Here is a 14,115-nt window from a genome sequence, read left to right on the forward strand (position 1 = left end):
CACAATCAGCACCCCATCTTACCTTGCAGACAAGCACACCATCTGTGATGGTTCTCGGCACATCCACAACCAAGACCTTATCAGACTGCATACTGAGAAGTGTGTTAAAAAACGCAGCACACAGCAGCAAGTCCTTTCCCATCTATGCACAGAGGACATGCAACAACATTCCTATATCAAACTATGATACAATTTATGAAAGTACTTAAAATGCACCTCTTTAAAGAAACTACACTACGATGCATTATGAGATAACAAACCAGCAATCTCTCTTATCACCCATGACTTTATGCTTGTCATTGATCCCGTACAGAACTCTGCTGCCTTTTGGCTAGGTTTGCACTAAAGAAATCACAGATATGTACAAAAATCAATCTGTAGCTTTAGGATCATAGAATATGAAGGTAGATTTGGAATGCCTCGCACATGCAGTCTATTCACGTTATTGCCTATTTTAACCACACAAACTTCAAAGCTTCCAGATTTACCCTGGCCTTTTCAGTCTTCTTACACCATTCTGCACAAATCCCAAGCATTTTTAATACATGTGGCATGTTAAACTTAATCATTTTCGCAGATACCTTGCTCCCCAAATTAACACAATGCCAAAGGTAATGGGTGGCATCTGATGTTGACTTTGGGAACACAGCCTGAAAGTGTATCCAATTACTATACCGTTACCAATTAATTTAACATCATCCATACTCTCCCCGTTGCACATTGTCTCTTCACTTTGTGATCATGAGATAGGATAGCACAGATATCGCTCTATAATTTGCGAGTCTTCCACATCTCCCCTCTAAAGCCTATACCACAGATATGTGCATTGGCCATTTGGATTCGAGCTTTACTTGCTCCCTTTTTTGCCCCGTCATAGATTATTGGACAACTCTGTCTCCTGCTAAGCTCCTCGTAAAGTGTCAATCAGATTTTCAAGAACACAAAGTGAACAGTGTTGAATCCTTATGCTGGAATTCTATCCCCTAATCTAGACTGGCATGGTACGACATTTTCTTATGAAGACCAGGAAAATGTAAACTGACCAGACGATTATACAACTCCCAAAATAGAGATTTTGCAGAAGGGAAAAAAACAATTGCTACAGTATTATAAAAAACAAAAAGGAAAATCATGTTTGCCCTTTTATACTAGTCATGATTTGGGCTTATGTCCCTCTATATCAGGCAATTAGTTTTTCTATGAGTTCTACGTGTTTACAAGCAAAAATAGGGTATAATGTAAAGCAGTGGGCAGATGCTGCCTTGAAAGAGAGCTTTTATGATTGTGAATGAAAAGCAATTACACACTTTCAATACACCCTGCTGAATAAAAAAACATGCCTTTGTAAAACAGAAGCACCACAAAGGCAGTTTAAAATATCATACTTGCATGTTCTTGACATCCAGCTAGCTATGACTAATGTTGACGCCTCACACCCATAGTGAGTCATACTTTAATTACTAGCAAGTTATAAACCACAATTAATGACCCACTTTCAACTCAGGGTATTGGTTACGAGTGAATGGGTGTACTTGTGAAAACACCAGCAACTGAATATGCTTCTCCAACTTTCAAAAGTTATTTAGATGGCAACTTGGAATTTTATGTTAACATCGGAGGCCCCCGTTATGTTTACTTTCCTTGCTTCAATAGCAGCAGCAAAGGAATTTAATTAGAGATACTACAGTTCCGACATGGTCTAGAACCAAACTGACCAATCAGAAAGAAAACTTAGTACAGCAGTACACCATAGATAAACCATACATACAATACTCATGAACACTCCATGTAGTCCTCTTCACTCGCTTCTCGCAATCAAGATAAATATCATATTCATGCGGTTTACTCAATGCTTCCATACTAGTTTTCTAATATTGAGTCTGTTGATAGTTAAATCCTTCTGGTTTATTGTTATTATTAACTTTAAGGTTTCATTACTGTTGGCAGAGGGCAAACACTTTAGTTAACTGAGCAGGTCAGTAGCTCAGTTGGTCTACCTCAGCGAGAACACCACTCAGCACCATTTCATATTTCTGCTAGCTGGGACTGAGGAACTTAACGCAGCGCCCCCTCTCCTCCACCCACCCCCACTTAACACTTTCCTTTTTTAGGTCTCGCCTGGCATTAGCAGCGCGCATGCGCTGCCCTCGCCATGTGAGGGCCGTTTGGAATTGATACGGAGTCCAAAGCGTGCACACGGATGGACAGAAGATGTGCACGCGGGGATTACAGGTAACCTCCTGTTTCTCAGACCGAGAAGTGCCTTTGCTCCCTCATTGAAAGTAAATGGCTGCAGAAAGAGACTCTCCCCAGCTCACGCGGTAAGTGCGGGCACCAGGGGCACGCCAGGCTTGCCAGCTTGAAATATGGACTCTTCTTCTCATGGCTGGCTGTTTGTCTGTCCAGCTGCGTGGCACCCTTCTCATTTTTGTCAGGAAGTTTATATGGTTCCTGAAGGAGGTGGTTTTTAGTTTTCGGTTTGAACTTGAAGTATTGTGTTAGAAGGTCATACGTGGCGAATAAATAAATAAATGAACGTGTCTTTAAAGTACAGAGGTTATAAGAAGGACTGATACTTTATTGGTAATTTGTAACATATCAAAATCTGGTCCCTCTTGTAAGAGGCACTCGAATAAGTGTAACTGAAAGGCAGTGTATCCGCCCATTATTAGATTTACTGCAATGATGTCACCACAAATATCCATTTTAAGCCAATGTCACCACCGCCGAGATTCGTCTGGGTGTGTTTGGCCCAGATACTGTAGCATTTAATGCGAAAGCTTAATCATTGCAAATGCTTGTTTTGCTCAAGAGGCTTGTCAGCTTCTATGTGTGGTCCCCTTTCTGTGTCCATGTAAATTGTAGTGGTGGGGGATTCTGTGGGGCCGGTGGCGCAACTTTTATTTTCCTGGTATCAATCAATATAAAGCTAGTTAAGGGGATGAGTGCCGAACTGTTTGGTGCTGCATGAACCTAATTTATTCCATGCCATATTGTGCCAGATGCCACCAAGGCCCTGCCCCCACCACAGCCCCTGTTGCTGCTGTTCCGTTTTAGGCTTCCTAGCACAGCCTTTCCTTTGAGAAATTCAATTTTTTCCAGATGCGCTGTGCAGTTTACACCGTGCTCTATCCTCAAGGTGTTAAATTTTTTCAAGCATTAATCCAGAGGGATGGTGTTGAGGGGCTGGGAGCTTAGCAGTTCATTGCAATACTTTGTCAATGCATTGAGCTCACGCTGTTCCCCGTAGAGCCTTGCTTTGTGACCTAGAAGTGTTAGTTATGCATCCACATGCCTTTTACTTTTAAAATATCTGTTTTCCTTAATCGTTGTTTAGTGTACTTTTCAGAATTGCAAATCCAACTACATTTCAAGGAATGCAAGTATCAGAATGTAAACAAGCATTACAAGTGCAATAGGTCTCGCCTTTAATTATGTTAAAGCCATTTGCTTTGCTATACATAATACCATTAGCAAAGCAAATGGCTTTAACTTAATCAAAGGCGAGACCTATTGCATTTTTAATGCTTGTTTGATTGGGCTACTGCTTCCCCCAAAGAAGAGCCATTTAAGCCAGTTACTAAGCAGAATTAATGATGCTTCTTTCATTCACACAATGTCCTCGAGTTCCTGCTTCGTCTGGCCAATCTATTTCAGTCAGGTTACCTTTGGTTTTAGGCAACAAACCAGGTCTAGACTGATGTCTGCATGTCTCTGCCCTAATCTACCTAATGATATTATGGTTACCCTGGTTATCGATTCAAACATGTTCATATTTTTCTAAGCATTTGACAAAGATCCCAGCAAAAGGGCTGAAAAAGCCTAGTTCACCTGCCATGATAAAGTAATGGATATGGTAGGGATCTTAAGCCCTCATATTTTAGGCATTGCTGAAGTGGATAGATTGGAGGGTTCTTCTATTGATGCAGATGAATTTTATAACAAGCATTTGCAATGCAATAGGTCTCGCATTAGCAAAGTTTGAAGTTGTTGGTATTGTAAATGGCAGTTTTTTATCTGTTTTTAAAAGCGTCTGTGATGCATTATTTATTCTAGTTTTATGTAGCACTATGTTCCAACGTTTTAGACATCGCAGCGCTAAAAGTAAGAGCTATTACAGTAAACGGCACATTGCTTTAGTAACTGGGTTTTAATGAACGTGCAGGAGAAGCTGGAAGGAGTGGGGCTGGTGACTGCGTCCTCTGCTTGAAGTGCTTGTGCGTTTAGGTTCTGGCCTCTAGGAGCTACACTCCTGATTTTGTCTACTTCCGGTTCCTAATATTTCGGCCCTCCTAAAAACCTAATTTGAGCAATGAATTTCAAAGACGACTCACCCGTTTTCAGCTTTTTTATGTGCCGAGTGGCAGCACGGAAAAGGGTTTTGCTTTCTGAGGCTTATGTTTAATGGAATTATTTCTGCACGCCATATAATGTCAAAGCACACATGATGCGCAGACCTCTTTCAGTAGACCCAAATTACCATCCAAAATATTATTCCTTACCCCCATTACCGCCACACAGCACCCGAAGCAGAATTGGTACATGTGCTCGGTGGTGGTAACCGTCTCTGAAGTTTTAACGCAGTTTACTAGAATAATAGCCCGATGCCGAGATGTGTAACTCACAGGTCACGGGTTCGGTCCTGTAGATGAATAAGCCATTTTTAAGTGGCACTGCCAAAGAAACAAGTTCACGAGCTACTCGTTGGAGATGCCTCTTCCACATCAACTAAGAACACAATATGATTCTTTTAGAAATTAAGAGGTGTGAACACGGAAATAACCCTGAATCGATTAAATGCGGTCTGAAAGGGAGGCTGGGAGGAAGGGGTAGAAGTGTGCGGTATGTGTGAAGCTGAAGACTGCGCTGGGTTAAGAGTGAGCAGCCAGCTGGTCAATGACACAAGACCTGGGTTTTCTTGTCTGCTGTCACATTCTAGGGGTCCCCGTCCCTAATTCCTTCCCAGCTCTTGCTATCTGCTTCAGAGTCCCCCCCATGACCCCTCACATTCCTCCCCGACCTCAGGTCACCAGAGGCCGGAGCTGTTTCTCCTTCTTGACAAGGTGTTATCCAGCGACAAGCAATGACTGACTTTAGTGTCCACCCCCAGGGTCTGCCGGGCTCTACTCATCAGTGCTAAATGAGATAACGCCCCGCCAGTGACAGCTATGAACAAGCAAGTGAAATGCCCTCCTCCCGCCCCCCCCCCCATTCAGTATGGTGGTTAAAGACAGATATAATTGGGATGCAGTCGACCTATAATACCACATCGCTGCAACAGTACCAAAGCATCTGTTCCCCTTGACATCCTGGTCAAGCTGGGACTAAGCAGGAATTCCTGGTGCAATAACAGGCGGGGAAATGAGCACAGCAATACAGAAGGGCAGTGCATAATTTGTAATATAATGAGTACCGGTGCCCAAAGCACTGCCCAAAATACAACGGACGGTGCTATTTAATGTCCCCGTGTCGAATACCACGCCTGCGTATTGTATTTCTGTATGCACCTCGTGCCCATTTTAATCCACTTCCAGACACTTACTGATTCTTTATATCATTCTCTATACAGGCACCTGCTTTCTCTCTTCTTAATAGAATTTCGGTCTTCTTTTCCTTCTCTCCGGTGTGTGTGTTCCCCTCTTTCAGCATGTCTTATGAGGAAAAATAAGTGCCGGATGCCCACCGACCCCCCCCTAAAAAAAAGCACAGCCAGTGGCCGCCACCGGCTCAAACTAAGTACTGCATAAAGATCTGCATTGCGCAGCAGTCAGCCTGCGCCAGCAGACACAGCTCCCCTCGCTCTTTCGGCACTAATGTTATGTTAAGGGGCCTGCTGCTACTAACCCACTACAGCATTCCATGCCAACATTCTGTGACCATTATTTCAAATGATATTATTCACAGTGGTGAAATCAGTGTAAATGATATTGTCACAATCAGGAAAAAGCCACCTTACCAGGACACATGATGCAGAGGTCAGAGGCTGGCATCTAAAACACTTCTGACAAAGGTTCTGGCCACACATCTGTTCCAACAAGCATTAGCAAAGGCAGCAAGTCTGGCTGTGGCAAACCATCGTTAATTTCTTTTTATATTTTATTATAAACATATGTCACAAAAGGAAAGGAAAGAAAATCACATGCTACTGCCTTAACCACAGGGGCCATATGCAAGCAACACATATGTTTATATTTTTTTAAAAACATCACAATTGCATACAATTTTAATAGAATAACACGGGTGCTTCCTAAACACCCATTTTTGTTTTAATGCACATCATAAGAATGAATGACTCTTACTGGGGGCAGGCTTACCATGGTGTCGCGAGTTCACGCTGCGAGTGACCCGGCGCAGGCCGTGTTACAGATCCATTCCCATGCACTGAATGGGGATCCATGTGCCGTGCCCGTCAGCCACAGGCCAGCCATTCACCGCTTGGGCTTTGTGTGTACTTCAGCCTGTCGTCCCTACCCCGCCTGCTCAGCGCTCACCATCAGAAGCCTTCAGGGGTGCTGCTACTCCCACTGCATCCCACAACAAGCATTGCGGCACCCGTGCTCCAGGGCGCGGGAGCGAGGGCTGCTCACGCATGCGCTGTCTCTGGATCTGTGGCTCGTGCCTAGTGGCGGCGAGGCAGACTTTAAATGCTGCCGTACTTTAGGGAATGCTGCGCGACTCATGCGGCCTAGGGAGGGGACCGCCCAAGGAAAAAAATTAAGAAGGCCAGCAGGAGCCCACCCCGCTTTCGTGAATGCCGCACGGCCAAGGCAGGATTTCAGGCGGGGCTCCTGTGATCAAGACGGAGCCTAGCGCGGTGCTGCACTTTGCCGATGAAGACACGAGACCAGCGCAAAGTCACCACAAGAGCTGGTAAGTGGGGTATGCTGTACATTTAAAGCATGTAAAACAAGACTTACATGTTGAATGCGGTGTTGTTTACATGTGCACTAAAAGCCCGGTGTAAGTGCAATGTCGACTCGAAAGTGAAACTGCATGCTTTTGCCTGGGAAGCGGGACAGAAGATGTGCGTGTGCCTGTACGTGCGCGTCCACAGACCCCAATCGGCGCGAGCCCCGGTATGTATCCGCATGAGAGGCAAGTCGATAACAATAAGTCTCGCTGGCGACAGCGCTTCATCGCCAGGTGCGAGACCTAAAAAGGTTCAAAGATTGATTTGCATATTTGAAAATAATAACGCAGCCATAGCCCACGAACTTAGAAAAGTCTTCTTTTGAAAACTGATACAAAATTGAGCAATATGACTGCTGTGCATGGAAGTATTTAGGCAGATAGAATGCTCTTTGGGAATTTATTCATAAAGGACTTAAGCAAATATGTAAATATGTTTACTATACAGGATAAGGCTCAGCAGTAGGCTTTACAGAGAGTCTTCGGCAAACATGTTTTTGACAGAGTCATCAGAGGAAGGGGTGCTTTAACAGCTGCTTCCCCAAATGTCAGTCTTTGGGTGGCTTCAACTTTTCTTCCCAATAGCTCATGTTTTCTCTGGAAAAGGCCAGGTATCCGTTGTGTCACACCTGGATAACGTGTTTTTTGTGCTACTACGTGGAGATTAAACAATCTTCCCAGGTTCACCGGATGTTGCTTCACACTGAAATCTGAACATTATTCCCACAGCAAAAAAGTCGGCAGCTTCGAGCACAAGGACCCGTCCCTTCCCCCTTGGTCCCTGCTAGTGCCTAATGTTGCCTCACGTAATAACCTTGTGGTCTTAAACCCCATTTATTAATCTGCAACTCCTAAAATGAACATCAAGCAGCCCGAGAAACTGTCCCCCTTCACAAGTGTTATCCCTGCACCCAATCCTTCACACATATGCATGGTTTACGTGGTCAAGCACCACTCAATACGAAAATAAAATCTACAAACTGTTTGAATGCCAATTTGTTACACCCTCTTCCCTAACTCCAGCGAGCAATCCCTAGCGGACTGACGCCAGCGAGATCAGCATTTAAAAACGACGGCCACAGAGTTCATCACCACAGAGTGGGAGAAATAAAAGGCTACGTGTCAAGGTTCTCCGACACGAAGAGACGAGATTTACTTCTCCTCTCCCTGTAACGAGATGCGCGTCCTCATTCCTTTCTCTCCTCATGACTCATATATTAGATGTTCTGCCATGCTCTTCACGCCTCTGAAGCAATAGACTCCTACCCCTCAACAAAATAAGGGTCATTGTGTCTGTACACAAATCCACGCAGTTCTCTGGCAGAGACAGGGTCACATCACAGATGTCGATCACCGTAACATGCCAGAGGCTGGAAATATATAGGAAGTGGTTTTCTGAAATGAGATGAGGGCCTAAAATCACCTTAGCTCGTTAAACAGAGGAGAGGATTCGCTGGGGCAGGTCTGCTGCAGACTACCTCACAGCCAACCTTGGCTTGCACAAATGAGCAGAGCCACACATTTTCTCCACTTAAAAGACAAAGCGTCTCTTTACACCCTGTTCACATAGGCTGTGATGCAGGACTAGTCATCAGATCGCTAAGACGTTTTAGATCATGAGTCCTCCTGGGGACTGGATTCTCTTTGTTGCAAGTGGTCGACCCAGGCCTGCACCTCTAACTTGCATCATGGACGATCAGTTGTTTGCACCGAATTAGTCAGTGCCCTTTCACCACAAGGTAAACTGGCTCCCGCTCATGGCCACCTTGGCATTTCATTTCTACTAGTGGGATGCACCATTTAAAAATGTAAATATTGATTTTTTTTTTACCTAATTGCCTCTATAACAATGTGAAGAATATAGAGTTCTGAAGGCTCATGGTTAGCAAGCAGTTTAATACATTCATGGCCTCAATTCATTTAATGCTGGCATCTGTACTCTCACTCGGCAGGTGCTCAGCAGAAAGCATTGTGTACAACTCTACAAAGAGCTTAGGTCGCTTTACATTTATAGGAATCAGGAATTGTGTGTACCTGGAATCACATTAATCTGTATACACATCTCAGAGCACACAAATCTATCCAGCCCACTGGAAACTACCACAAAAACTTTGTAGTTAGACAGTCTGCCCCCTTTTTCTCATTTTCCCCCACAGCATGCTATCAGGGGTTACAGGAATCCAGACATCTCCACCACACTCTTTATTTCCCTCTCCATGGCATGGCTGAGCTGCAGTGAGCTCAAGTTTCTTCTGGCTCTGACTGATCACAGCGCGGTCATAACTTCTATAACTCTGCTCTCCCCCTCTCAGACCCTGGTCTTTCTTTTGTCTGATGATAGTGCTTAGAAAAGGCACTCTAGGTCATGTGCATGGTCCATGCTGCTCAGTCTTTCCACCAGGGAGGTTGAATGCTTCTTTCCCACTCAGCATGCTCCTTGCCTAGGGTGACCAGATTCTCAAAACAAAAAACTGGGACAGATCATAGACAAAGAAGTAGGACTGCAGTTTGCAGGAACCTTCGACATAAAAGTAGGAATATTTGACAGCTATCATAGACATAGAAAGAGGACTACTACGAAGACAGCCCCTTCCACAGACACATGAAGAATTGAGGACGACAAATGAGAGGTCTTTTATTGACTGTAAACTTTGTGACAAGTGACGCAAACGCAGCGCAAAAAGTTGCCTTGGGTTTTACTTTCCTACGCGAATCCTGATTTGCATTGTAAAGTATCCATAAAGTAAAATAGCGGTAAACCCTACTTTGCATCAAGGTGGTGTACATGGGGGTTCAATGCAATCACCCATGGACTTTGATGGTAATCTCTAGAGGGAAAAGTATTTTACTTTGTTAAAGCATAATATTTTGTACTGGATGGGAGACCCTTCCAATACAAAACCGATGCTTCACAAGCACACACTTGCACTGTAGCGCAAAGGTGTGTGCCCTGGTGCAAGGCAGCCTAATGTCTTCCACCGTTAGGGAAAGAGCAGCAAAGACAGATCTCAGAGGTATGGCACCGTTGTACTGTCTCAATTTCATGCAACGCAGTAACTTTAGTTACTGCTTGTGTGAAAACGCAGCAAATCGGCCCCTTTGTTTCTCCAGGCTACTCTTAATATATAATGGCCAGCAGTATGGATGACGTGACTCCTATACCTTGTAGCCCATATCTGTTTTTTATATTTCCTACGCACTGATTAACATGCTTAATGGTCTCTATTTAAAATGAAGGGCCACTGGAATTATGTGACAGCGAAGCACTAAAATTTGTGGCAAGTGGAATGCCACATCACCTGGTGATGGCTGATGCCAGCCTTATATGTGGTCTCTGTGTACCGCACACAACCACCCCTAGCAGCTGAAGAAGCCTCGGTGACACATTCAACCTTCATGTAAGGCCCCCGCAGCATCTTTGTTAAAAAATAAATAAATAAAAGATAGTCTTCAAAAAGCAGAGTTGCTTTGACCTATTCATGCAGCCCAGAGGCTTCCTCTTCTGCTGGTGTGCATGCGCAAGTTACTATTTATGGTTGCATTTTTTTTCTTTGCATCGCCATATTTTTTTGATACCTAATGGCTAAGAAAAATAAATAAAACACAGCAAGGCAATGTTAAACATTATAGCAGCTTTTTGTTTAAAGTAAATGTAAAATTAGATGAAATTGCAGATATGTCTCTGAGAAAGATGGCAACCCTAGGGACCCCATCCAAATCGTATTGTTGCCCAAGAAAGTTTGAACAAATTGCAGGATATGTTTTTTATTGTGGGGGGGGGGGGGGGGGGGTGGAAACCATATAGCAAGAATGTGATTGTGCCAGCATTGGGGCAACAGCATGATTGAAACACAAGTAAGACCCTGCTCTACTCACTGGAGTAAGAGGTCACTGCCTGTACCAAGATCCAGCCAGCCACCAGTGTGACCCTGCTCTGCCATTTAAAGCGAGCGTGTGTACTGCTGAATTAAGCAGCAGCCAGAAGTGAAAGGGGCTTTGATGGGAACCAACCTGCATGGCCCCTCCCAAGCCCTGACAGCACCAGCAAGTCAGGACCCTGAATCCATTTCTGAGCTGCTCCAGCCACGATCCACCAGAAGGCACAGACGTGCCCTCCCAGCCTACAAACCATCACAAGACTAGACAATGTAAGAACTTAAAAGGCATTCTTGCTGCTTGTAGAAAGTAAGGGAAATCCCAAGAAAAAAATGTATCTCTTTAAAGGATATCACTTCCCACAACAACCTCTCCTGGAGAACCGTCACGCCGTAACCTCGCCAGTAGTGAGAAGTGAGCATGCTCACATCTTTTTAACACCAGTGCGTATGCTCAACTCACCCACTACCCAAAAGCGGGACATTTCTATGCTCAACCAGGCCATTATTAAAAAAGACCGGGATATTTATGCATTTTGGAGGGAAGTGTCGGGACACTTCACCAAAAACCGGGACCGTCCGGGAAAACAGGGACGTCTGGTCACCCGATGACCTTGCCACTCCTTTACTTCCTAAGTGCCCTTCCATTTCTGGTGCTGTGAAGCAGTTTTAAGATCTTCTTAAGAGTTTCTCATTGCTCAAATTAGTGTTATTTCTGATATTTATATGTTTGCCTCGTCCTCATTGCTTGATTTTGCTCACGAAAAAAGTGTAACTTATAGTCATTGAAATGTCACTCATAAATAATTACACTGAAATTATGAAAATCTCACACCCAACAATCTATAACCTTAGCAGCTATGCCGCTGGTCCAGCACCTTCCCTGCCTCCATTCAATTGTCCCGACCAGTCCGAGTTCCTCTCCTTGGGGGGTGGCCTCCACTAAGGCCCCCAGGTCGAGCCACAAGTCCCCCTCACTTTGGGGAGGGGGGCCGAACCAAGGGGCAAACGTTGGGTTGCGTCTCGTCCAGCGAGTTGCTCAATTAATGTATGATACATAGCGAGACCACGAGTTAATAGAGACAGAAAAAGTACTCCAATGCAAGTTGAAAAAAATAAATAAATAAAAATGGTCAGCTCGCGAAGACCGCGAGCCGCTATCCAACCCGTCTAACGATCACTCGGAAAAGCTCACACGGAGAAAGCTGGCCTCTCTCTGTTGTTTATTGAAATTGTAATAAACTGCATATTTAAACCCATAAGATCAGCAGTTCCCACCTCTCACCTTGTCGTCCGCCATCTTTAACCGGCAAATTGTTAGGCGCATGCTCCAATCGGCGATCAAGTTTTAGTGAATAGGCGTGCCGCAGATACCGCGTGAGATCCAAGCGAGCATGGCGGCCATGTTTGAACGTTAAAGCTTTTGCAATTAGTGATCAAACTAATGCAAAACAGGGTATATCCCAACTCGTGAATTAAAACTTCCATTGAAAAATTGCTAGACTCTATTTAATTGCGTTCATTGTCACATGTTTCTTTTGAAAAAGTTTAGTTATTAGTGAAACTTTCGCCTACGGTGTGAACGGTCCTGATTGTTCCAGACACCTAAATATTAGACAAGATGAGCAGAAATAGGTATTATGTCCTAGTGCTTTAAATGAGCATGTACTATCACTTCTTTAATTGGGAAGGAACAGTGCATGTCAGCAGCGGACAGGTACTCTGGGAGCAGAAGTACCCACACTTTTATAATTCCATTCCATCCAACGTTCTGTCTTAAAAAGGGGGACATGGTGCTCGCATTAATGCCTCTCTGTAGTGCATGTTGTGTAGTGTATGCATTTATTGTTTCAATGTTTGGAAAAAGGGGAGATATGTAGTGTTGTAGTCTAGTTTATGCACGTTGCGTGAGCACGCAACGTGCGGCGGCGGCCATCTTAGAGATGCGCGCGCAGCACCAATTCATTGGCGCGAACGCCGGAGCGCGAGACGGACGGCTCGGGGCTCTCTGTGTGTACCACTTGATAAATAAATACTATAACCCACAAGCAAGTGTCTAATGGTCATTGGGGGCAACAAACAACATTACAATGGCGACGAGACCGGGATGGCAGTGAAAGAAAAAGAACCCCCCCCAAGGAAAAAGTACTTAGACAGCCAAGCGGGTCCAATTGACGAACCACCGGCACCAGCAGAACCACAGACCACCTAGACACGAGACTGCACGCGGCAGTCAGGACACCAGAGAGCGCGGCAGAGCCCATACCCCCAAGAAGGTAGGCGACTTCAGCACAGGGGGAGGATATAAGACTGAGAAGGGAGCAAACCGACCAGGACACCCCACCAAGCCGTACCACATAGAGCAGGAGCGCTGGCGACCCCCAGGCACAGCGGAGGGGCAGAACAGAGAATCCCTCAAGCACAGATAGACCATCAAGAAGAGAACAGCACACCAGGGAGCCCAAATAGCCGTGGTGAAGCCCCGACAACAGAAAGGCGCAAAAGGATGAGCATGCAGACAGCGTCAGCCACGGCCCCCGTGCAGTTCCTACCTAAACCAGGGGAACCGATTATGAAGTGGGAGGATTGGAGAGACTACATTGACAACTTTATTGAAGTGTTGGAGGACAAGAGTGGGGAAAAGTTCTCCAGCAAACGCAAGAGACGAATACTACTGCACAATCTAGGCCCGGAGGGGTTAAGGGTTTTCAAGAACTTAGTACCCAAACCACGAGCAAGCACGGACGATGATGTATATGCTCACGCCATTGAGGAGCTGAACGAACATTATAAGCCCACAGTTTGTGTGTCAATAGACAGGTACAATTTCCAGCAAAGGAAGCAACTTCCAGGAGAGACGGTAGAGGAATATGTCGCTGCATTGAGGAAGCTGGCGTCCACATGTAAATACGATACGTTCCAAGACGAATTAATTAAGGACCAGATCGTTATGCACACGACGAGCACTGCAGTTCAAGACAAGCTATGGGCCAGCGGTGACACCACACTACAGGAATTGATGATAATAGTCAGAAGAGCGGAATTGGCGCAGAGGTGCGCAGAAGCGGCGAAAAGAGAAGCGACGGTGAGTCCGATGGTGAACAAGATTGATGACGAAGAGCACCACAAGGAAAACAGGGGCAAAGGACCCCCTTGGAAAGGACCCAACAGGTGGCAAGGGAACCCAGGACCACCGGGTAGACAGATGGGGAGCCACAAGAAATCGTGCTATAGATGTGGGAGTTGGGCACATGAGGCCCACGACAGGAAGTGCCCAGCGTTTCGCGCCAAGTGTATGTACTGTGGAATCGTAGGGCACTATGAAAAGGTG

At 45.1% G+C, this 14,115-nt stretch overlaps 1 protein-coding gene across 1 annotated transcript in view; it reads right to left on the minus strand.

Annotated features, from left to right (window-relative positions):
• LOC147702798 (SLC35A4 upstream open reading frame protein) overlaps positions 1 to 12,152 on the minus strand; it is a 47,410-nt gene extending 35,258 nt beyond the window's left edge. The window contains exon 1 of the mRNA XM_086931389.1: positions 12,070 to 12,152. Coding sequence (XP_086787515.1) covers positions 12,070 to 12,111 — 42 coding nt within the window. The 5' untranslated portion in view covers positions 12,112 to 12,152. The remainder of the gene's footprint in view (positions 1 to 12,069) is intronic.
• Between the last annotated feature and the right edge of the window lie 1,963 nt (positions 12,153 to 14,115).

Source organism: Lissotriton vulgaris, chromosome 7 (assembly GCF_964263255.1).
Source record: "Lissotriton vulgaris chromosome 7, aLisVul1.2, whole genome shotgun sequence".
Taxonomy (NCBI): domain Eukaryota; kingdom Metazoa; phylum Chordata; class Amphibia; order Caudata; family Salamandridae; genus Lissotriton; species Lissotriton vulgaris.